Source organism: Alosa alosa, chromosome 16 (genome assembly GCF_017589495.1).
Source record: "Alosa alosa isolate M-15738 ecotype Scorff River chromosome 16, AALO_Geno_1.1, whole genome shotgun sequence".
Lineage (NCBI taxonomy): Eukaryota > Metazoa > Chordata > Actinopteri > Clupeiformes > Clupeidae > Alosa > Alosa alosa.
Window position 1 is genome coordinate 31,860,277 of NC_063204.1, and position 26,094 is coordinate 31,886,370.

The following is a 26,094-nucleotide window of genomic DNA, read 5'->3' on the forward strand; positions in this document are numbered from 1 at the left end:
ATCAGGTAAAGTAAGCGCATCAATGTAAGAAAAAGAAAAAGAGGGGTTGTAAACTATTGTGTTGAAAGTTAAAACTAACAAGGGTGAAATGGCATTTTGCTGCTATGCTGCCCATTACTGGAACCCCAACTAAAAACAGCATTTTCCACTGCCTTTGACTAATCAGTTGTAATTACTTTGTATTTGTAAGGTTTATTTGAGTATAAAGTGTAATTATGTAATTATGTAGGTGGGTGCTACACATTGGTGGTGGTTAGTGAGATTCCCCCTTCACTGTGAAGCACTTTGAGTGTCTAGAAAAGCACTATATTTATAATATACATGTAATATAATATGTAAATACATTTATCTAGCTTTGATTGGTAAATATTATGCTTGTTTTTATATTGCTGTTTATACATCCTCTATTAGCACTGTTGTTTGACATTGTTTGAAAAAATGTAGAGCACAGTGAATGATCACTAGTCTATTATGAGTATGATAATATGCTATGGATGTGTATATATTGACATAAAACCCACAAATGTCCACCGTAACAATTCCACATTTCCTAGCGTTTAAAGTAGGAGTGGAGGTTCCGGTGGATCTGAACAACTACAATGACTTTGATGACATGCCTGGTAAAGTTTGAGGGAGGGGAACATCGGAGGAAGTTGAATTTTAATGTGGCTTGATTTAGGGTAAATGATAAATGTAATAGTTATAATTCCAAGACGTACATAAAAACACGCATGTAAGAATGCAGCAAAGGATTACACCTAACCTTTGACTGGAAACAACTATAAATCCCTTAGAACTTTCATGAGAAGCAGTGTCTTTCACATACCGAATGACTTTTCTCCATGCATGTGTCACCTAACATTTATACCTCAGTGAAACAGAAGGTCATGGATTATTGTTTGACACAGTGGAGCGGGCAGAGGTATAATATGGCATAAAATGTATTTACACTACCCTTGGATGGGATTACTACAGAACAAATAAAGTAACTTCTCTCAAAATGCTGAAAATAATTAACATTAATTTCACTAAAATGTGCAATTCTGTTCTGTGCCAGATGAGCAACATGAGCACACCGGTCTATTCAAGCTACTGTAACTATAAAAAAATCTATGACCCACAGGCCCAAAAATGGGGTTCTCACTACCACTTGGGTATTTACTGTCATGCAGAAATATCCTCCAGATACACACATGATCTCTAGCAGTGCAGTACATGGGTAAGCCTGTGGAAACGCATCTACAATAAGGCCAAAGATTGAGTGTAGCCTTTTCCCACCTGATTGGGGAGCACAAGGGACTGAGTGGTAGCGAGGAAGTAAGACAAAACAAACTGTTATTGTATTGGAGGGCTGTACAATTCATTGTAAATGAAAGGCACATTACAAAGAAATATATCATTCAATACAGGCACACGTGGAGTTATATTAGCAAAACATGTCATTGTACATATGGCATTGTATTGTAAGTATGGAGGTAGTGCATCACAACAAAGGAGACTGTTACTGTCCAGTCTAGTACCCAGATCTGTCAAAGACTTGTCTAAATGGAAATTTCGTTACAATTCCATTCTTTCATTTCACTACACTATATATAAAACATCTAAGTGGCATTTAAAAAGAATAGCAATTACTAACTGGCATACAAAATTTACATTTTCAATTACAAAATGTGACAGCAGGACATTGTATGCTAGGTGGTCTTCAGGCCTTCTTCCTCTCACAGCCTTGACTTGGCCTGGAAAAAACTCATGATGGCCTGCATGCATTCATCTGAAAGCCAGCGCTCGACCAGCCGCTCCACTTCCTGATCATTGACAGAATGGAGACGGTCCCTCTCTGAAGTCCGAATCAGTTGCTTAGAAAGGGCTAGAGACTGAGGCATACATAAACAAAGACAAGAAGGCAGAAAGCCTTAGCATTTTACACTTTACACGTCTGGGCCCATATTCACAAAACATTTTATTTTACCGCTAAGAGTACTCCTAAATTTCTCATGCACAAGCTTGACCCCGGAGATTGGCTGATGAGTGACAGGTCTGTGAGAACGCATGCGCTACATGAGTACCGCGAAGGACACGAGACAAATAGGTAAAAAAAGAGACGAGTCGACAGGCTGCAAGGCAAATAGCCCATTAATGGAATACACTACGGATTGATAATCCGTGACCTTTGACCTCAAGGGGGCATTGCAATTAAGAAACATGTCTCTTGGCCTGTAGCTGCTGTTGTGCTTAGAATTAAAATGCACTAGTGGTGTCTAGCAATACTGTTGAAGGCCCTTAGGTATACAGAGGACAACTTGTGACATCAACGTAATTGATTCGGCTGCCATATTGGATTTAATCAAAATCACGAACAAGTTTTCGCAGGTCACAAAGTTCAGCTGATCCTCACCAAAATTGGCACACAACATCTTCAGATCATGCCTTAACAGTGCATTTTATTCTGGAACAATTGACAGAAGCGTTCGCCTGTAACAGCCAATCGAAATTTGCGGCGAAGCCGCCAAACAGGAAGTGAGCTCATATCTCAGCAACGCTTTCATGTATCAAAACCAAACTTACTACTTGTTCCTTAAACCCCATCGGGAGGACGCACAATACATTTGGTGGCTTTTGACCTCAAGGGGGCTCTGTAATTGGCAAAATTGCATTTTGGCCTGTAGTTGCTGATGTGTATTATTCTGCAATGAAAGTCAATGGCAGCCCATAGAACCGTCTGGTAAAAAGTTTTACAATTTGGCATACTGATTGGGGACAGTCCAATAATTAATTTCACCAAGTTTCATGCCGGCACCTTGAGTGCTCTAGCGCCACCAACAGGCCAAAGTTGGACGCGCGTTCACGGACGTAACTTTTGACCCATTGACCCGATTATCAAAATGAGGTATCGTTGGAATCCTTGAACCAAGCAGAGTTCAACGCACCCTGTGACGTCAATTTTTGACCTCTGTTTAAATCACCGCAAGTGTGATCATATCTCAATCGATCTTTTATTTTTGATGTGAAACTGATGACAGCAAGTTCCATCCAGCTCTTTCTAATGCGTGCGTGCAAGGGCGGGGCGGGGAGGGCAGGGGCGATTGGGGGTTGGAGGGGGGGGGGTGGATGGGGGCGGCGACACTCAGCACTGGTTCAGCCCCACAAAATCAGTTATGTTTTGATGTGAAACTTGACCTTGTAACTCAGCCAATCTTGGGTTGTTGGACATGGAACTTGCTGTGACTGCTTAATGCTATATGTCTATATTTTCTAGATAGATTTAGCACTCATTAAAACAACCTTAAAATTAAGCATTTTTCAGTCGCAGTTATGTTTCTGCTCTTTTGAACTTTGAAATGTGGCCATAACGGACACTTATCTCTTCTATGATCAAAGAAAGATTTCATTTGAGTTATTTATTAACATTTATTTCAAATAATGACAGAAAATATCCCGAAGTGCATCCACATATTCTAATGCACTATGCACAGTTATTTCCACTCATAGAAAACGGTGGGATGCAAGCATTCCGATCCACTCAGAAATGTAATTAGACTACTCTCACGTCCTGAAAGAGACAGGCGCTCAATTAGACCTGCACAACACAAATACAATGTAATGACGTTAAAGGGAAGTGTAGCCTAATGGTTTAAAAATCAATATGAAACACTGAAATAACTAAATACTTAGTTGGCTATTAGTAATTATGTAGATCTCAGAATATGAATGATTTTAAAAATATGAACCTAATATGAATTCCAAAATGTATGAATGTATTGAAACATATGACATGATACCATCTTTTTAGGGGGTGGCTGTCTTTTTTGGACAGTTTTAGATAAGCTTATACTGCTTTGTGAATTACCCCATCCAAAGCATTTCTTCATTTAGCTACACATAAAACACTTTGATTTTTTGTAATCCTTTACTTTTCTTATTGTTTTTTAATAAGAATACAAGCCTGGCTAGCGCCACCACTTCTCAATGAGACGTGGTCTGGGAACCAAACGTTCATTTTCTCGTATTTGAAAAATGCCCAGATCCGTTTATTGGGTGCCACGGATGTCTCTCAAATGCGTCTGTGCATAGCTCATCATCATCTTGCTTTCCCCCCTGTTCTGTGATTGGTTCCCTATCTCAGGCGAACATTTGCTCCATGGTCTCCAGGCTGCCTTAGCAGCGTGAATCAAATCGCTTGAAGGCAGCATGGGAACACCCTGGCTATAAGAATACCAAGATGTGTGATCATCTTGGTCAGAGTTGATCTTTACTACCCTTAGTTGCCCTCAATTAAAAATTTCTTTGCAACAAACGCCTAAAAACACGGCAACTTCATCGCAATTTTTTCCAAAAAGTTGCCACGAAATCAGCCATTTTAGGCTGCAACAATGTCAAAAAAGTTCCCCAAAATCCTGGAAGGACTGATTTTTACTGCTTCATCTAGCTCCACCAATGCCACTTTCATTTTCAATAATGCAACATCATCCCCTTTACCCCTTTGTTGATATAAAGAGCCCCGGGATACAAGCGGGCAGAACCAGACAAGAAATGTAGATGCTCAATAATTAACATACAATAACAACCTCGTTGCTAGGTCACAGGAGAGTCACGCCACTCCATCTGACATTTTGTTTTTGATTGATATTTTTTTTAAATATTTTTATAATTTAATGTAATGTTTTTTTTTTCTTTTTAGTTTATTTTTAATGTACTCTTGACTTATATTTAGTTGTTTTGCATAGGCGTTATTTTCTATGCATTTTTCCCTGTTGTCAATCTATAAAGCAATCATTGGTCTTTCGGTCTGCATTAGGCTAACGTAATGTAATGTTAACATTACCTTGACATTAACTTAACGGCTGGCTGAGACTGCCCTATGGTGTTGCCTGGGCTCAAAAGCACCATGCATTCTGCCCTGTTATCAATCTATAAAGCAATCATTGGTCTTTCGGTCTGCATTAGGCTAATGTAACGTAATGTTAACATTACCTTGACATGAACCCTTTAGGCGCCAGAGGTTTTTTTCCGAAACGATCAATTTTGACATCTTCATTTCAAAAGGCTATATCTTAAAAGTGATAAGAGATAGAGACTTTCTGTAAATTAGAGAAATATTAAGGATGACCCAAAGTTTATGTAGAGATTAAATGTGTATATCTAATTAGCATATTATGACGTCATATGGTGGCGGCCATCTTGGATTATAGAATTTTCATGAAAAGTCGCATGTTTGAATGATACAATGCACCACTTCTTTCCCCCCAAAATGTCCCTCACCTTCTGTATGCTATATTGCACAATACTGAATGCTCAGGTAAATAGTAAGTAGTGAACAAACTGTGTAAATCATTACTAATAAATGGCCGAAACAAACCAAATGCATGTAGCGGTAGACTGGCCTTTTGCTGTAGAGATTTTCCATTTACTACATACAGTAGGCACTCTGATTCCATGTATGGGGCACATATAGATTATTCAGATGACACACAAACACAAGTAGACAAGACCTGTTTAGTTCAAAAGCTCATTTGCCACGGCAAGGCACAGATCAGGAGTGAGATGACGAGACAAGACAAGAGACAATGTTAGTATTTTTTTTTCTTTTTGTTGTTTTTGTTGATGTTTTTTTTCTTAGCTGACACACACAGACACATACATCACAAGGACATGAACACACAAAAAGGAACACATAGTGTATGTCCTAAATGATCAGGGAAATAGATAGCAAATCAACAGTGTAAATCATTACTAATAAATAAAATAAACATTTTTTTTTATGTAGCAGGCCTTTTGCTGTAGAGATAATGACTCCCTATCCCTATCCATACAGGGCCGGCATTCCCATCATCTTGTGATAGACTATGCATGACCTAATGTGCGCGTGGGAGAGGGAGAGGGAGAGCGTGTCACCACCTCCACCATCGCGAGCAGCATGGCCAGATCTGCCTCTACTTGAAGTGGAGAGAATTTGCGCCTTTCGGACCAGGCCTACTGTCATTCTCATTGCGACTCCCCATACTGCCACTACGTTTCCCCCTAACTCTCCTATGAGCACTTCGACCTCGTCTAACATACCCAGTCGCATTAGACAAAGGCTCCACCACGTTACTGTCGCCGCGATTGTGGAGAGGCAAAAGACAGAAGCTAGCACTATTAGGCTACCTCCAGCCTTGTTCGCCACACCACTAACACCCTGCTAACTTCCCGATGAACACTCCGAACCCGTGAAACATTATTCCCACCAGTGACATTGGGCAAACGATTGAACGTTTGTGCTTGGTGTAAGCTAAACTATGGAGTAAACTCTCACTTTGTCCAGCTGCATCATTGAAGGCAGGGACGCATCTGAAGCCTCACTAAACGAATCACGGTCATTTCCTGAAGGCAGATATTCCCCTTCAGAATCAGGGTCCGCGAATAGAAGACCCAACACTTCATTTCAGGTAAACTTTGTGTAGCTGTCCGTGGTCCTGGAGTGCCTGGAGCGGATATCGCGATAGAGCGATGACCGCTTGCACCCCAAAAGATCACAGAGAAAGGCCGCTACCAACTACATAAGTGCTTGCTGGCGAAGTCGTAAATCCGCTAGATTGGAGCGGATGTAAGACTGGTAGGCATCCGAGGACCAACGGCCCAGTATTTTAATTTGTTGCTCCGATAAGCCGTTGAGCGCAGCTGTTGTGGCAGCTCCTATCCTGAAGGAGTGTGCGGAGTAGCGATCCGCGGGAAAACCAGATTTGACTAGAATGGTTTTTAAGAGTGTCTGGAATCTGTGGTGAGTGATGGGTAGCCCTTCGTCTGACACGAAGAACGGGCTAGTAGACGAAGCTTGAGCTGACCGATATGAGATGTAGTGAGATAGGTATTGGAAAGGCTGAAGATCTGAGGCGGAGTTAAATGGATATGGAGTGTCCTTTTCGGAACTTTCGGGTTTTACTCTGTTTGATGGTAAATCGAATGGTGTCTTGGTCTAGCTGCTCTAGATCTGCGATGCATGGGTGGACATCGGGAATGAAGAGAGACGAAGGGCATGTAAACTCGCTACATCTCAGCAGCCCAAAAAAGGCCATTAGAAACATAACGGAGATGGTGGAATCGGAATGCGGTGACATGAACCCTTTGCGAAGGGTAGCGAGGCAGGTGGCGAGAATGCTTGAGGTAATGGGAAGGCGGGAGTCTTGGGGGACTGGATGTTGCCTACGGATACCTTTAATTAACAAGCCTATCCTGGTGTCGGAGAAGGGGCATTCGGAGCCGTGGGGGCGTTTGTAGAAGAAATGAATGCCAGCTAGGTAGACTCTAATGGAAGAGACTTTGATCCCGAGTGAAGTGTGGGCGATGATATGATGATACAAATGATGATATGGTGACTGCATCGAAACTGGGAAATGGTAGTGAGTGCTTTGCGTGGAACTGTTTGAAGCACGACCAAGCAGTCCAGTAGGACTGCATGGTCCTGGGTGCGAGGGCTTGAAGGGCTAGGTCGGCCGTGATGGGCTGAAGATAGCTGAGGGGGTGGTTTATGGGAAGATGGTCTCCGAAAAGCTGGGGAGTGGAGTAGGGTACGGGTCCGCCTCTGGAGCCGAGCTTCTGAATCTCTGGAATTTAAGACGAGAGAGAGAGTCAGCAATTTCATTGTGGCAACCGGGGACGTGCGCGGCTCTTATAATAAGCTGGTAGCTGGCTGCTATCCAGATTAGACGCCTAATAAGAGGGGAAAGCGCAGGCGATTTTGAGCTCGAGTTATTGATGACGTGCACTATGGCTTCGTTGTCGCTGTGGATTAGCACGCTCTTGGAGGTCCACTCATTCCCCCAGGTAGGGCCGTGATGGCTACGGGGTAGAGTTCGAACACGGCTGACGATTCGTTTCCAGTTGTTAGCTCTCTGAACTCTAGTGGCCACGGGGATGCAAACCAGCGCCCTTTGAAAAAGCCTCCGAAGCCTGTTGAGGGGGCTGCGTCGGTGTACAACTGGAGCTCTTCTGGAGATGATTGGCAGTCGTCGTAGAACATGCACAGACCATCCATTTGTCTAAAACATCCTCCAGAGTTTGATATCGGCCAGACACTGGGCATCTAGAGATACGACGTCTTCGAGAGATGGGGTTGCTGAGCGCAGTTTAGGAGATGCGAGATGAAAGGGCGGCCCTGGGGAATGAGTTGACTAGTGGACACTCGACCGCGCCGTGACTGGGGCTATTGCAGAGGGGACAAGATGGCTTAAGTCCTAGGAAAACGCGGTTATGGAGCTCCATATCGAGCGCGCCCCAGTAGGGGTTTTGGTTCCAGAGGCCGACTCTGGTAGCGCATTTTGCTGAAAACAGCCAGTGGTAGCCTACGTATGAAAATGAGCTCCCCCGTAGGATACGGCTAGGCCGGCGATGATGGCCAGGTAGTCATTTAGCTCTTTGCATCGACTGGGGAACACGAAACAGACGACTTCTGTGTAGTTGGTAAAAGCTACGGTGAACTCGGGGAATGACAGCATTTTTGATGCTGGGCCAGAATGTTTTAAAGACAAAACCAGTTCGCCGCAAACTAAATCCCGGTTATGAGAGGGAATAGGAAGGGAGGGAAGAATGGTAGAAAGGTCTACGTCTGCACCTGACAAAATGAGGTTCCTGGTGGACGCTGTGACGGGTGGTGGTTCGAATGCTGCAGCGTGGGGAGGCGGGGGCAGGGCCTTTGCTGTGGCTAATGAATAGCTTGGAAGCCGGAATGGGACGTCGTGATCCAAAGCACTCGCTGAATGCTGATGACCCGCTGCGGCGGGCTGGTCTAGCGCGGAGCCGGGGAAGAGATGGGAAGGGAGAAAAAGGGGAGGGAGGATGCTGACGCGACCGAAGGGGAGCAACCTGGGACAGGGATGGCGGGAAGTGGGACGGGGAAGGAAAGAGGGTTAGGGGGAGTAGCGACGCTGTCGCCATCGGCGCCGGCTGAGACCAGGTGCTCGCTAACTCATAAGAGAGATGGGGAGCTAGCGAGGTGACTCTTCGAGCTGACGCTTCGTGAGTTGAGGCGTGCAGTACAGGCGTGGCTCCCGGAATGGAAGGGGAGGGGAAAAGGGGAGGGAGGGAGCAGTCGCCGGAACGACTGGAGGTGGGGCAGCCCTGGACCGAGTCCTGGCTAGGGGGAGGTGGATGGGGGAGGAAAGAAGGGGTGGGGAGAAGCGACGCTTGCGCTACCGGGCCGCCTGGGAGAAGTGGGGTTGGACCCGAAATACTGGCGGAGATGCGGCGGAAAGAAAGTCGGCGGGAATGGGCCTGAGCCGCTGACGTGGCAGTGGCTGAAGCAGCGGAATGATACGCTCTGAAGCGTGTGGTGCCGGAAGGTTCTGTCGGCGTGCCCGGTTCGCGAGGTGGCTGGTGGTGTGTGCTTAGGTCCAGCTGAATGGCCGCGGAAGGAAGGGCGCCCGGGATGCCAGAAAGAGCAGCCTGATTCCTGGTCGGGGAGGAAAACAAAGTGAGGGAGCGGGGGCTTAAAAAAGACCGGGTTATCCGACTGCGTTAGAAGGCGGAGGAGATGGAACTTCCTATCCGACCCACGGAACGCCGATGCCGCGGGAATGGAGAGTGCTGCGGATCACGAGCCACTGTCCAGTGGGTAGGGTCGGCGCTTGCTGGCGCTGGGTCCTGGTGCTGCCGCGAAGTTGAGGCTGCTGAGCTGAAATGCTGCCCGCCGACGGGGCAGGAGAGGAGCACCTTCTGCGACCCTGTGTCCCTGATTCCCTACGCTGGCGGCGAGGGGAACGAATAAGATTATTTTTTGCCCGGCGGAGGGCCCTGGGTGACAGGTGTTGGCGGGACGAAGTTGTCCTCCAGATCGCTGGAAGAGGCGTGGATTTCCAGTTCCATGAGAGCTGTCTTGTCAAAGCGAACAATACGCAGACTGAATGATTTCGCGAACGTCGGAGCGTGTGACGTATGGAAAAGGAGGTCGGCTTAAATAGGCCTACCCTGCGGCGGCAGTGGGTGAGTTAATTGCTGTCAATCATCCCGAAGGCTCCACCCGAACTTTGTTTAGAAAACATCATTAAGTGTAGGCTACCGTGTATGCCTTACTTGTTTTTAGAGCCGTTTGCTAACGTTATCATTATCTATCCAGTTCAATGGTGGTTGAGTTTTCGTCAGCTACCAAACAGAAGTTTGTGTGTGCGTCTTATCTGTCTCACTCAGTGGGACACACACATCACAGCGATATGAGAGTGCTGCGCTACCTGAAGGAGAGCTTTTAAAACTGTGAGAGATATGTTTTCAAACCTTTTAACGTTGATGCCGTTTAGAACAGAAACATCTGACACCGCGTTATTTTCCTCTGCTGATTTATGTTCTGTGGTTGACAAATCTGGCAGCTTTTTTTTTTAAAAATATAGACAGAAAAATTGAAACCATGCAGTCTTAAATTACAAATCAAGCACTTGTGGTTATTTCAATAGCTAGGCTACTTTTCAGGCTTATTGTTTTCTTAAATTATTTAAATGTGTTGACAAATGACATTTTGTGATGACCTGAATTATGTCTTATAATATGTCAGCAAGCAATGCTCTGTTGTAAGATGTTGATGAAAGCCTTTTACCCTTGCACAGTTAACCATATGCAGTGCACCCATCCATAAGTTCAATAACATCATTTCTGTAATTATGTGTAATTTGTATGATGTAAATTGAGGGAGCAAAAGCAGTATCGGCTCCAAATATCGGCTCAAGAAAATCGGCAGCCTGTATCGGTCATCAAGGCTGATGGAAAAAAAATCGGTATCGGTATAGGCACTAAAAAATCCATATTGGTCGATCCCTATACCTTACCGATTTGGATATCTATTTTTTCAGTGTGAACTAATTACCTAAAAAATGTAACTCATTGGGTAATTTTACCAGGTAAACAATTTCCTTACATTTTTTTGGCGTACATTTTATGCATATCAAAGACACTGTATAAAATGTCAATACTTATTCAGCCTGTACAATTATTGAAGGAGCATATAGTTGTAACTTTTCCATGTTTAATTCCGTAAACCTTTACAGCAACCTGTGTATATTTTCATTTCAAGTAAATCGCTAATGTGCTAATCGTGCCAATCCTGTGTTGTGCTTACAATAAACAACACAGTTAACTCTAACCATTTCAGAAAACTGGTTCTGCAGATTGAAGTGATATGAATATTCCATCTTTGGTATGTAATATATATGAAACATATGGCAAGGGATAACGCACAGGTGTGATAGTGTTTTGATTGATAAATGTACTCACATTCCTAGGCAGTTTTGCATAAGCTTTCAGTCTTGTCCACACCTCTGTCTGGAAGCTACTGTCAGGGAAGACTTCAGTAATCAAACCCTGCTCACAGGCCTGGGTGGCTGTGAGCTTCTTGTTGAATAACAGCATTTCACTAGCCTAAAATGGGAAAAACACAATGTGTGGTTGTGGTTTGAGAGCTTGCCAACTGACTAGATCTCAGACATAATGCTTTATCTTCAAACAAAAGGTACTATATGATGAGCACAGTTACCTCTGTTTCAAATATTTTTCAGAATACTATCCCACATTTATTTTCCCATATTGGCCTATACTTTTTTCACACTGACATACTGAAACAAGACAAGTGGGATGACACCACTGCACTAAAAAAAAATCCATCGGCAGGACTACACCTAGTCAAATATGCAAAGGAATATCAAATGACACCAATGCTCACCAATCAGGGGTGGCACAAATTAAAAAAACATTTGGAACATTGAACTGAATCAATTAATTGACATTCAAAAATCATATTGCAAATCACAATACATGTCAGAAAAATTGCAATTAGATATTTTCCCTAAATTGTGTAGCCCTAACAATAAAATGAACTCCACTCTGTTTATCCATACACTATACTATTTCTACATAGAGTTCGCCTTTGGGATGATAATGGCGATAAATCCACAATGCACAACATTAGTGAGCTGAAATGAAGACCAGAAAACCAACTAGTTGTTACCAGACAGGTAGCATGGTTTCCATAGCGCGAGAAAGCACTAGAGAACTAATTCCTACTGCCTTTTACCTAATGTTAACTTAAACCTGTCCTCTCCTCTAGCCATGTTGTGGTTGCAGCGTGGTACCATACCTAAGACAAGTGCATGATGGGGGCAGTTAGGCTGCTCTAACCCAAGCCTGAACCCTGCAAGAAGTGCATGTTTACTTTGATCAAGCAAGTCATCCGAGTTTTGCAAATGTAGACAAGCACATGCCAAAGTTGAACCCTGTGAAATCATGATGTTATATAAGCTGGCTAATGGATATGTGTTAGTCTGGGGTACAGCTGCCACTGGCGACTGACAGCTAAAGAAGTTTTGTCACCATCTGGAGCACCATTATGTTGCTATAAATAATGGTTAGCATGACTGATATGTGCATACCTTTGCAGCACCCATCATCTTTGGGAAGGTATAGGACGAACACCCCTCAGGACTTTGTCCAAGCTGGCTAAATGGTGTATGAAAGGTTGCCTGTAAGGGTTAAGATGCATGTAATTGTTATCATAAATGATTATGCTTTCATGGTAAAAAATAACAGACACTGAGAGTAGCCAGCTTTCAAACAAGGTCATCGCATGTAAGGTTAACCAAAGGTACCTGTGATATACTTTTACTTCAATAGTTGAATGAAAGTATAGCAGAATTCCCAAATGTACCACTTGTGGGAGCATTCCTTTTCAAAAGCAAGTTCAGGGGTATACATCAAACCTTCAGTTGCTGGGGGCCAAATATTTAACTGCGTTTAGCTCTATTCAAAACACCATGTAATGCTTTAGATGACTTTCAAAAGTTGTAAATCCCAAACATCTTGGTTAATATTGTTAATATTTTGGTAATCTAAGGCGATAACTCTGATATCAGTGATATTAGAAGTGCCCATTGGTGTGTGGCTGAAGGCTTACCACTCATGGTAATAACAGGATCTCCAAAAACATTAAGGGCCCTATTTTGGAAACGGAGGGTCAGAGGCGCAAAGTTTATAGACATTAACCCTCAGAATTCCAGCGGCATGGATCCACTGGTGACTATCGAAAGGGGAAGGTTCAGGGATTACGCTAAGTTAATTGGTTTTTGGATCCATTAAGTAGAACCAACGTTATCGTCATTTTAAAGTAATATTTTACCGTGACCAGAATATGTCAAAGACGTTGCAAAAATATAATAACAAGGGGAAAACTCACAAAACAACATTTTTGCTGCTGAGTCCAAAGGGTTCATAATCCATCCATGCCTATGCCTGTCAAAAGTTTGGAATACCCTAATTGACTGACTTAACTGAAGTGTTTAATTTGGTTCCTTGGTAAAATAATAGGCTATGTTTGCATCTGCTAATAAACTTAAACATAAACACAAACAAATGTGATTTCCTGTGAAATTCCTGACTGCGCCTTTAGCGTTAGCCTACTATTATTTGTTGACATCAAACCTGGAGATGAACGGATGGCAGCTGTTGCTGAAATTCACTTGTGTGTTTTTTTATTTTTAATTAGGCAACCTTTTTTACATCGGCGCTTAAATTCTAGGAGCGGCGCCAGTGCTGAATACATAGTAGGGGAAACACTGGGCCATGTTGACACTTGGCATCTTTCTTTGACAAGAAAAGTTGGCCAGGGTGTCTGTTATTTGATTAGAAAAATCACTGGCAGCAAAAAGCATTTGAGAGTCTTTTGCTCAACAAAGTGTATACACATACACACACTGACCAAGAAATTTGTGACATGTCTAGCTTAACTCCACGAACGAATGGTGATAGCTTAACTCTCATGTCTCATATAGCTCATTGTACTCAAAGTTGATCGTAATAAGTTTCTCCACCGCTACCATCTCAATTTCTACAAGTTGTTATGGGACATAAACATCTCATTACTATTACTGTAATTGATCAGCTTTCAAAAAAGCACTTGACGTGGGACACTTTTTAAAAAAAAAAAAAAAAAAAGACACTCTTAGCTACAGAAAAATAAAACAAAACAGACGACACTGTTTAACAAAGCGCTGAGGATTTTTTGCATTAGGCTAAGGTGAGATTTTCCCCTTCTGTTCCTTCTCCATCTCTTCTTCTTAAAGCTGCAATGTTTTTTTTTTATCATATTCACTAAAACCGACACTATGCTCCGACAGAACAACATAAATCAGCCGGTTTTAGAAAAAAAAACAGCACTTCTACCAATCAGAGCAGGGCTGTGTGAGATCTGACTGTCAATCACAGTCTGGTGCACACTGACGAGCACAAACTTGATGAGAGGGTGCTCGGTGGTAGTGGGGGAGGGGCATGAGAGTTGTAAACATTCAAAATTTTGGCTAAGTCCCCTCAATCTGTCAGACTTGCCAACTGCAGCTTTAATTTGCGAATGCATTTTATGAGTGTTTTCTCTAAAGTTCTCTAGGTTATACCAGTAAAACGTATCTGATAGTCAGCAAGCAAAGTAATATCAACATGCTACTTTGCGCAAGTTTACAGAGAGCCGAGGTAAGAAATGTTAAGGCATGTGTTTGAGTGTGGGCATACGAGAGAGAGAGAGAGAGGATGAAGGGTGTTTTGGCTACCAGACGTTTCCCATTGTAATAGGCAGTGAGTAACATTGTGTAACATAGCCTAGGCTGTTTTAGACAAGGCTACATTGACTGCACTTACCCAGTACCCTCCAGAATTATTGCCACCTTGGGTAAAGTTGACAAAAAACAGGTATAAAACATAATCTTTTGATGATTAATTGTGGGTGATGATTCAGTGGGTAGTCTCCTGGCAATAAGCATTTGTTTATGAGTAAGAGTGCTGCAAGTGTTGTGCTGTGAGCAAGAGTGCTGACCCATGATGTTAAGAGACTAGTGACTTCAAAATGTAGGTGAAAATAATGGATAAACCACAGATATTAACATGCATATCTTTAAACATAGAAAAGCTGTTTTCAGCAGTAGGCTCTCCTTTGGGGTCTAAGCAATTTTACTTATTGTGTGAATCAAGAAACATCTCACCCTTTCAGTGGCATACACCACATCGAAAAGGCCGAGCACAGTGACTGATACTCCCACAGCAGGACCATTTACAACACCTATTAGAGGCTTAGGGAAGTCAATGTAGGCTTTCACATATTGTCTGTTAATGACAAAGAATACATAAACTGTCAGTGCATCACATTAAAATCATAACTGTAATGTCAATACTTTCTTTCAGTTTTAACAATCCAACAGCATTTAATCTGTTCATACTACATGTCTCTCACCTCAGCAGTTCTCCTGCATCCTTGGCCATCTGTTCCATCCCTCCCTCAGGAATTTTGGTGAAATTGGTGAGATCATTTCCACTGCAGTAGTAATCTCCACTACCTAAGTCATTGACAGAGATACACACACACACACACACTCCTATTCAAAATGTTTGAATTACCCCAAATAAAGCACATATATTTATCTACAGAAATTCATTCTGGATTCATCTACAATTTCATTAAATTACATCTACTTCTCTAAATACGTGCCATTATTGTGCTCTGGATCGCAGTGCTGATGTAGGATGAGAATGGTGTGCTATCCACAGAGAATGGCAAAAGAATGGGCAAACACAACTTGGAAAATTTTTTCCAAAAACTATCATGAAATAGAGTTATACCCTTAATTTTAATTTGTTCAAATTACACACCTTACCAGCACCAAAGTACTCCTAGACAATCACAATTTCCCCACACCATTTTTGAGAGACATTTTTGTTTGAGAGATGGTGTCAACTCATCCATCATCTTTTACAGTCACGTTACAAAGTTAGCACACCCATGCTAAAGTTGACTAAAAAGAGGAATAAAAAAAATCATCTTTTGGAAATTGATCTTAATGCCTTAATAAAAAAATGAGTAAAAATCCAACCTTCAAGGACACTTTTCTTTGTGAGTGAATAATGTATCGTAAATAAATCATAAATAAATAAATAAATGTTCTACCTTAAAATTCAGGGAGCATAAGTAAACACACCCCTATGTTAAATTCCCATAGAGGCAGACACATGTGTTATATTAACAGGTTCATTTATTATTGTGCTTCTCAATTATAAGGGGGACCAATAGTGCTACTTTAAATTAATGAATTAATAAATAACAAAGTATATGTTTAAAAATCTTAAGGGTTTTATTATCTTTATGGCAGCACTGTATGCCAAGGTAGCATTGGTACATCTTAGCTCAAGACAACAATTTTAATTCAATTTCATATTTAATACCACTTATAAAGTGCCAAAACATTGCACATGTCTCATGGCGCTTTACAGAGTGTTAAACAATCAGAGAAGGCCAATGAGTAACAGGGAAAAACTCCATAGAATTGGAGATACATGTAGGGAGAAACGTCGAGCAGATCCACGACTCAAGGGCCTGCCTAGGGTCAGTACAGAACAGTAAGGTCGGTTTACATGATAAATGAATGTCTTGTCGTATTATACGATGCAGTTCAAGTAAGTGAAAGTCAAAATATCATAAAGTTGAGGTCGAAATTGATATTTTCAGCCACACATCTGTATGTCTTTACCTGTGAAGACAGTGATGACCGAATCATCTTTAGCAGCTTGGTCCAGTGCTTTGATAATTTCATTATACATCTGTGAAAAATGGCATAGACAAGTGAAGAAGCATTAGAGGTAGACATCCTGTAACTTGTTTTCCTTACTAGTAAATTCTATTACATGAGCACAGAAAAGAATTTGCTTTAACTTTAACAGAACACATTGCTCACATGTGTATAGTGTTGTCTATTTACAGGTGGCAAATATTCTACAATTACCTATCAATGCTCTACGCACAAAAAGCTGTCCTAGAGTCAGAAATCTTTTCTGCAGGTACACCTTTATACCACCTTGGGGATCAAATGTGTCTCATGTATTTTGTGTGTGTGTGTCAGGAATTGTAACTATAAAACTGATTTGAGACTTTTCAAAACAATGACAAACAATATTCAATTTCAATTCAATTTATTGTGCTTATAGAGCGCCAAAACATTACACATGTATCATGGCGCTTTACAGAATGTAGGCAATCAGAGAAAAAAGAAAGAAAGGAAGAAAATAAAAGAAAGAGAGAGGCCCATGGGTAACAGGGGCGAGGAAAAACTCCCTAGAATTGGAGATACATATAGGAAGAAACCTCGAGCAGATCCACGACTCAAGGGCCTGACCCATCTGCCTATAGGTCAATACAGGACAGTAAGGTCTGTATACATGACAAATGCATATGATAGTCAGGTGTAGAGAATAAGATATGGTGTTAAAAAGCACTTGAGCTGAAAGTTACAAGAGGTGGGGTGATTACGTATCTGGTTTGATAATTCATTAATCCTGATTTAGTGACAGAAAGTTCAAATAGTCCAGCGTTGGATTTGTCCAGGGAAGGGGCATGTGGTGGGTCGGCAGACGGGCCAGGAATCCGGGCAGAATTGTCGTAGGCAGGTGATGGGTCACTAGGCTGTACGGGCCAGGAATCCAGATAGGGTGACAGTAATAGGGCAGTCGAGGAGGAGTTCAGGTGAGATATTCAGTATTGTCCACATGTCCTTTCCTTACAAATATATTCCACCGGTAAAAACGCTCCATGTTTACTATGTCTTTCAATTACAAATCTATTGTGCCGTTACGCACTCTGCTGCATGTACAATTCATGGAGTCATTTTAAACTTTTGAGACGATTCAGGCGCTTCCTGGTTGAATAGCCAATGGTGTAGATTAGAATATATTTGTAATTGTAAAATATTTGTAATTCTCCTGAGGAGTGCACAGAGAAGGACAGTGAGTCAGAATCTTTAATGGTGCACTAGCAGAGGTGTGTGGTGCCTGAGGGTTACCCTACCTCTTGCCCTGTTATGAAGTGCAAAGAGGAGGAGTCCTCTGTTGATCTCTCTGATAGTATATGGGATGCTGAGCATTTGAGTGGCCGATTGAGAGTTTTGGGTCCTGAAGATAAACCTGTGGGTGGCTCTGAGTTGCCATTTGAAAAATCAATTGATCCATGTTGATCTTTTGTACAGTGTTTGGCTTTTTGAATCCGAACAAGTGGAGAGCTCCTTTTGGTTGACCATGAGTCTGCACTTGGGCTGAATTCAGCTTGTACTGCTGGTGGCGATGGTCGGGGAACTGGCTATGGTAATTAAGTAAAAGGTGTCTCTCTACAGAAGTGAAGGGGTATTGTGAGACAGGGGCTGGATTATTTAAGTATAAGTATAGTATATATACTTTTTTGATCCCGTGAGGGAAATTTGGTCTCTGCATTTTAACCCAATCGGTGAATTAGTGAAACACAAACAGCACACAGTGAAGCACACACTAATCCCGGCGCAGTGAGCTGCCTGCTTCAACGGTGGTGCTCGGGGAGCAGTGAGGGGTTAGGTGCCTTGCTCAAGGGCACTTCAGCCGCGGCCCACTGGTCGGGGCTCGAACCGGCAACCCTCTGGTTACAAGTCTAGAGTGTTAACCAGTGGGCCACCGCTGCCCGTTATTTGTGGAACATGTGTTTTTTTAGGATTTTGTTGATGCTCCTGACCCTGAAAGAGGGGTGGCTCAGCCTCAGTGGGTCACAGTGAATCATCAGCCAGGGAAGATTCTGGAGTTTGCGCAACAGTTAACTGAAAACTTGGTGAAAGGCTCTCCAGAATTGTTTCACTCCACTGGTAATTTGATTGTTGTCTCCAGACAAGGAGGTAGCAATGCCACTTTGAAAAGGTCTGCATTCTTGCAGTTGCTGAGTTGGTTGGGCCTGGTAGACAAGAAGAGGTTGGAGTCTCTTAGTTTTGACACCAAATTATGAAGTCGGCCCAAAACTGAGTTTTCACAGCCATGTAGACCATTGGCTGGTGGGATCAGGTTGCAAAGTCCTATGAAGGTCATCACCAGTGTTTTAGGTGGAGTTTGGTGTTGAATCTTTCTCACCTGGACATGCGCTGAAGTGTCAGCAGAGAGGTTTTGGTTTATTTTTGTGATTGATTGACTCTGGACTGTCTGAGATTATGGCTTTGTTAGTTTCCTCAGTGTTTCACAGTAAACTGAATTGTTTAGCTATCCAATGGATGGGGTGTTGCTAGGGTGTAGCCGTTGCTAGGGTGTAGCCGTAATGTTGCCTGCCTATAGACCGGTTTCAGGTCCCTAACAACCGTACGAGTCAAGAACGAACTCGGAGGACAAGCACTAGTTTGTTTACACTGACAGCGCATAGAAAGCAAGCTGGCTGAACTTGATATAAGATGAAGAATAAAAACAAATTGCCGAAATATTTCGGTGTAGCCGAGTCTGGATTGTTTTCATCTAGAGGTGTAGCGGATTTACCTATGAAAAAGCAACAGATTGTACGGAAGGTAGGCTAAACATTTGGCCAGTCAGTGTAACGTTAAAGTTAGGTTAGGCTTAGGCTAATGTAAATGTTAGGGCTTCGACTGCACAAACAATTAGTTTATAACTAGATGTACCGCATAGCGGTACAAAATATGACCGCCGCTCAGTCTTGTACATCCGTTCCGCGAAAATAAATCACACTTCAATTTGTCTCCATATTTTACTCCATCCCCCACTCTTGAAACTTTTGTGTATGCTTGTTTGGCATGCCTGAGTGTGTGTGTGCGGCTGCACAGAAAGTAGCCTACTGGTGCTGAAAAGGTGAATAGATTGTAGAATAGCCAAAGAAGATGTAGCATTGTTATAAAACCTTTAAAATCTCTAAACAATCACAAGTAGGCCAGTTCATCACAGTTCATCCATTGCAACTGGATTGATGAAAGGTCACTTACACCTGTAGGCTACATTGTATTTGGGAAAAGCAAAAGGTATCAGCATAATGTTATTTATTTATGTATTTTTAAACAAAAACATCTCTGTCAGTTCCATGCCGTTTTCAACAGCTATCAAAAACAAAGGTCATTTTTGGATGGATGGATTTTTTGTGAATGTTTCTTCTTCTACATAAGATTTTAGTCATCTTTAGTTCATGTAATACTTTATTGTCAATGCACAAATTACGTAACAGTAGTCTGAAACGTTATTGTTAATGAACAAATTAAGTAACAGTAGCCTAGTCTGAAACGAAATGCTGTTTTACATCTAACCAGTGGTGCAAATAACTGACATGTCCAAATGGGCCTTGATGAAATGCGTCGCTAGACTGTTCATACACATTTTAACGGGCCAAAGTTGAAGAGCTTTTGTCCGTTATTGTTAGTGCAAATATAGGCTGATTCATGTTCCCTTGCATTGTTTAACTGAGGTCCATGGCTAGTCTGGCTTTCATCAGACCAAGCTCAATCTTTTAAGAAATCAAAAAATAAATAGCGCTCACCCAGCCTAGTCCATAGGCACCCGATATTGTTTAATTTTCCGATTGAGATATACACGCTCTGGCTATTCTAAATGCAAAAATGCATCAGGGAGTTATGACAAAACGGTAACTAACAAACTAGATCCTAATAGAAAGCTGTTAGCTTCCCTAAGCTACAGGTAGGATTATAAGGTAGGCATATTTACAACATAAATTGTCAATAGGCTATGCTGGCGACACAAATAAAATCTCCTTTGGAAACCAATGGCTTACGCCTTACAGTATCAAGCGGACTTAAACTGTCATATCAATTGGCGAAAAGTTGTAATAACATTCACGCAGCTCCATGAGTCAAGGAAAGCGGCGAATGAAGTAGCCACTTCTAAATGGGACCCACTACACAGTAGCTTAAGGTGTTTTGCTAAAGCAGCCATAATGAAATGAAGGTGTCATTGTTTGGATACTTCACACACACGCGTTTTTTTAATTTCACAGACTACAACTACCAAGCTGTAATCAAAGCACATCGATTCCCCTCACACCCTGCACGCACTTAAAACAAAAAAATAAACAGGCGCCTCAGTCTCAACGCATGTATAGGCAAAACTGTATCAGACCCGGTGTAACATTGGTAAATCTTCCATTGCACAGAATGATTTTGTAGCACGTGCAATAAATGACAGTCGAAAGATACAAACAGTGCTGCTATACATTTGCTTGGTATAACCGCATTTATAGTTTTCTACAAATGCAATAAATCAAATGCCTCCATCACTCAACCAACGCTAACGGTAACATTACCTAGGTCCTTATTGATATTACAAGATTAACGCACCTGCAGTAAAAAAACCAAGCATGTCCGATAAACATCCTCAGATTTATTTCGCTTCAAGAAGAAATGGGAATTACACTTCATGTGAACATCGTCCTATCCTTATTAGATGTTCGCTGCGTAAATTACAGTCCTTGTATGAAGCGCCCATTGTTTTTCCAACCCACTTTTAACTTCCAACAAAATTACGTCTCACTGCAACGATCGCGCCATCTAGTGGACAAACGACTACTTCTAGCCAATACTGAAAATGCAGCCATGATGATGATGATGAATATTTATTTTGGCTTTCTTTTTAATCCTACTGAATTTGTAATTATGTATCGGCCGTTCTAATACCGATAGTATGTGGGTGCCTGTGTGTGCATGTGTATATGTGTGCACCGCCATTTACAGGCCAATGAGTGTACAGTCACTAAATGTACACATAACCTAATTCTTTTTTTAGACCCCCATGGATGAAATTCTACGAAACTTGGCATACCCCCGGAGAATGCCAGGTCAATCATACACATAAAATTTGGTGCAGTTCTGAACATCTTAACTGAAGATAGGGGCGATTAAAGCAGAATAATATTGCATTTTCATTTTTTTACCGGGTGGGGGTGCAAATCACAAATGAGTGATTATGAGCCAGGTTGATGTGGGCCCTTGAGACCAACATACCATAAAAGATTCTTCATCCTCAGTGCCCACGGTTCAGGTAGTTATTTAGGAAAAACGGGTTTTTTTTGCGGTTCAGGGGCCCCAGCACGGGGGGGGGGGGGGTTGGTGGTGGTCCCGGGGGACCTAAATGAAATTTTTCCGTAAAAGTCTAGTGGGGCTACATACCCACCAAATTTCATGTACCCGGTGGTTGATTGTCCCGGCATCAATGACCAAAAATTCAGGGAGTAGATGACGGAAAAATTCTTGAATTGTGCGCGTGTACAAATTTATGTTTATGTGTGTGTGTGTGTGTGTGTGTGTGTGTATGTGTGCGTGCTTGTGTGTTTGCCTGCGTATGTGTGTTTGTGCATGTGCATGCATGCGTACATATGTCTACTGTGTGAGTATGTGTCATACGTATGATTACTGTAAATGTATGTGTGTGCGTGTGTATCTGTTTATGCACATGTGTGCACATGGAATGGGTTAACATGACCCCTGGAGGCAAACATACGGAAAAAATTGGTCATCCTAGGCCCTACAGTTCTCAAGATATTCACAGAGAACTGTGTCTGCCCTACCCTCCTTTTGGGGGTCCAGTCCAGGGGGGGGGGGGGGTTTGGGGGCTACAGATCAAAACGAAGAATGACAGTTCCATGCTATCCATGTGGGGGTACATGCCCACCAAGTTTTGTGTACCCCGGTCTTTCAGTGTCCCGGGAATCCTTGTTGGTGTACGTCACTAAATGTACACATAAATTATTTTATTGTAAGGCCCCCCATGAGCGAAAGTACACAAAACTTGGCATGCATTCGGAGGGTGTCATAATGATCCTACACTTTTAATTTCGTGCAGTTTTGACCTTGTCAGCCAGAGATATTGTGATGAAAACACCTAATTTTTTTGCTTTTAATTTTTTTAACTAGGTGGCTATACATGAAATAAGTGGTAATGGGATGGGTTGACATGCCCCCTTAAGACCAACATACATAAAAAAAGGTGGACCTCCTAGGCCCTCACGGTTATCGAGATATTCACAGAAAAACTGTCTCCGACCACCTACAGGCCAGTTGGTGTATAGTAACATAAATTAATTTATTGTGTGGCCCCCCATGAGCGGAATTCCACAAAACTTGGCGTGCATACAGAGGGTGTCATAATGATCCTACACTTCCAATTTCGTGCAGTTTTGACTATGTTAGGTCACAGATACTTTCAATTACAACACCTCATTTTTACTTTTTTGTGTTTAACTAGGTGGCGCTATACATGAAATGAGTGGTTATGGAATGGGTTGACATGGCCCCTTGAGATCAACATACAAAAAAAAAATGGTCCTCCTAAACCCTACGGTTTTCGAGATATTCACAGAAAACTGTGTCTGCCCTACCCTCCTTCGGGGTCCAGTCCAGCGGGGGCTACAGATCAAAACGAAAAACGATGGTTCCATGCTATCCATGTGGGGTTACATGCCCACCAAGTTTCGTGTACCCCGGTCTTTCAGTGTCCTGGGAATCATTGACGGAAATTTGGGCATGCGAAAAAAAAAAAAATAAATAAAAAATCTGACTAAACCTAATGTTCTCACTTTAATGTAGCGGCGGTCATAATTACATTAAAGTGAGAACATTACCTACTCAAAGGCTACATAATGACAGGGGTGGACAATCATTTCCCCCTAGGGTCAGAGGATAAACTTTGATAAAGTAGACTATGCTGCTGGCCACACATTGAACGATTGGCTGAAATACAATGCACAAAATGCATTGTGCTGGATGTTAATTGACAGGAAAGTAGCCTATGATGGATTAGCTAAGCTAGGCTACCTTATAGTAGGCCTATGCAATAACATTACTTGCAAGCCCATGTCTTCTTTCTTAAAACAAACGACTCAAATGGAGTGTCAACTTTTTACATTTTTAGCTTTGAACGGACACATTACAAAAGCATTTGATGTCTCCTGTACCACACAGGGGAAATTCAGTCTTCTTTTCTCTGCCAAAAGTTAACCATTTTCAAGCACCTTGCGTCTTTCTTTCAATATCTTGCTATACGGCTCTGGGTTTGCTTGTCCTTCGAGTTCGTCCTAAACGACGGTTGTTAGGGACCTGAAACCGGTCTATTGAGGATTTCTAGGTGATGTCACAGACATGAGAATTCTACTGTGGCCATTTTGGGAGTCTACTAAGCATTAATATGGTCCAAGCTTAGAGGTCTCAATTAACTTTAGTCTAAGTCTTTATTTTTCAACTGATTTCATTTTAATATGCCTTATAGCCAATGTGGTGTGCAGAGGCGTCTCATTCGGAGTATTGAAAAATCTAATTTAGCATTAGACAAGGCGATTGCGGCAGTCAGCAATGTTGTCACTACCACAATTTTTCAACTAGAAAGCCTGTCAAACAACATGCTTAACATTGATGATAATGGACAGGGCACGAGGAAAAGTTTGGCTGCCTACACTGTAAAAAAATATTTTCCCTTTTAGTTATGTTAACTTGTAATATTTAGCCAAGTAGACTTCAATTTAACTCTGTTGTTCAGATAACTTATATATTTGGGTTTTAGTGGTGAAAACCAATGACAATTGGTACAACTTATTTTTTCTTGTCATATCCACTAGTTATCATAGTTCACCTCCATTTCACGCTGCGTCACGTAAATGGCGCATGCGCAGACACCTAACCGCTCCTTGAAGTAATTTTTCGTGAGGGTGACCTTTCTTTCACTGTCTGTGAGGATGACCGACAGCCATTTTCTCCTGACTTGGAAAGATATTCCCAACTGACAAAGACGTTTTGGTGAGTGAACCTCTCTTTCGCAGCTCAATGTTGATTCAATATGGTTTGGGTTGTATTTTTAGAAATATAATATGGAAATAGTCGTAAAACACGGTTTGACTGACAACTCATTCACACGATACCTTACAACAAAATGGAAGCTAGCCCTTGCTAATAGAAAAACGTAGCATTAGCTAACTATCTTTTTCAAGATCTAACTATCTTAAAATTGCTTCTCCATGTAACTTAGCATGACTAGTAATCTCCACGTGACGTTTGTACTACGAAGGCATGGAAAAGGTGTAGTTTAATAAGTATCGAACTTTATTGCATGTACCATGCCGCCATTTCCAACTCAAGCGTGCTATAGCAGGTGCACCGGGCAGTTAGCATTAGCTAACTGGCTTTCAAGACCTAACGTTAACTATCTTAAAATTGCTTTCGTAGAAAAATGCTAAGCACGCAACCACCTACTTGATGTTATAAACTAACATTTTGTAAGCATACTGTGTAAGTTAGCCTAGCTAACTATTCATGTTAACATTAGTTAGTAAGAAAGACCCGAGATGTTAATGCATTTCTTCGTGTAAAGATTCATTTTGCATGTATAGTAATCCCTGGGTGACGTTTTTACTATAGAGGTATGTTGCAAAAGTGAACATCCCCCGCCCCCCATGTTCTAGTGCCCTGCAGAATATGTTCCCTATTCTAAAGTTGGGTCTTTGTTCACATTTAATTCAGAATTAATTTGGCACTTATTAACCCCCATGTGTTCCCTAAACTAAAGTTGCCTCCTATTCACACTTTTTAAGTGTATTACAGCGCACAAAAGAAGCAGACAGCCAAGTTAGCACAAATACAAAAAACGATTTTAGACCCAACTTTAGAATAGGGAACATATTCTGCATTACAAAGACTTATGGGTCATTCCACGTCAATTCAACCAGGGCCCACGCACTTAGGTCTAAAATACCAGGTGTACCTATGTTACCCAGGCGACACACTGTAAAATGACTCTAATGTAAGATCAATACTTTTCAAGATACAGCCAGTTTTACAGGGGGAGGGGGGTATCGATTTTGTTCGGCCTCTTTTTTTTGTCAAAGTTCACAAGCCCACAGCGCAAGAACTAAACCATGTAGTAGGCTCAAATTGTGCATGCTGGTACATAAATAGGAATAGTATGTAGCAAAATCGTCACGTTTGGTCTGGGTAATCTTGCATGGTCATAGCTGACCCTCAAAGTTGATCAAAATTTTATTGGAGTTTTTGGCTCTGTTTAGCCCTTCAGAAGACATATTTGTACTCAACATAGGCTTTTGATTTATTTTCCTTACTGAGATAAGTAGAAACACTCTCACAAAAAACAATGAACAGAAAATAAATTCCCTCAGGGTCTGAACAGCAGACCTTACAAGTCTGAAAAATCATTTTGATTTCTCATTTTCAGAGCACCCAAACACCAAAGATTTTTTTATATTTTTTTCTTTATTCTCCATGATCCTGTCTTTTTTAAAAACACCAATTTGACTTGTCTTATGCAAATCTTTATTTT

General features: G+C 41.8%; 1 protein-coding gene across 2 annotated transcripts in view; it reads right to left on the reverse strand.

The window, feature by feature from the left end:
* Positions 1-1,318: 1,318 nt before the first annotated feature.
* The window catches only part of eci2 (enoyl-CoA delta isomerase 2), a 52,727-nt gene continuing 27,951 nt past the window's right edge, over positions 1,319-26,094 (reverse strand). For both annotated transcript variants that reach the window (XM_048266015.1, XM_048266016.1), the window contains 6 exons: positions 16,518-16,587; positions 15,227-15,329; positions 14,979-15,099; positions 12,384-12,473; positions 11,233-11,376; positions 1,319-1,874 (listed from right to left, as the gene is read on the reverse strand). In XM_048266015.1, the coding sequence (XP_048121972.1) occupies positions 1,719-1,874; positions 11,233-11,376; positions 12,384-12,473; positions 14,979-15,099; positions 15,227-15,329; positions 16,518-16,587 (684 nt within the window). In that variant the 3' untranslated portion in view covers positions 1,319-1,718. The remainder of the gene's footprint in view (positions 1,875-11,232; positions 11,377-12,383; positions 12,474-14,978; positions 15,100-15,226; positions 15,330-16,517; positions 16,588-26,094) is intronic.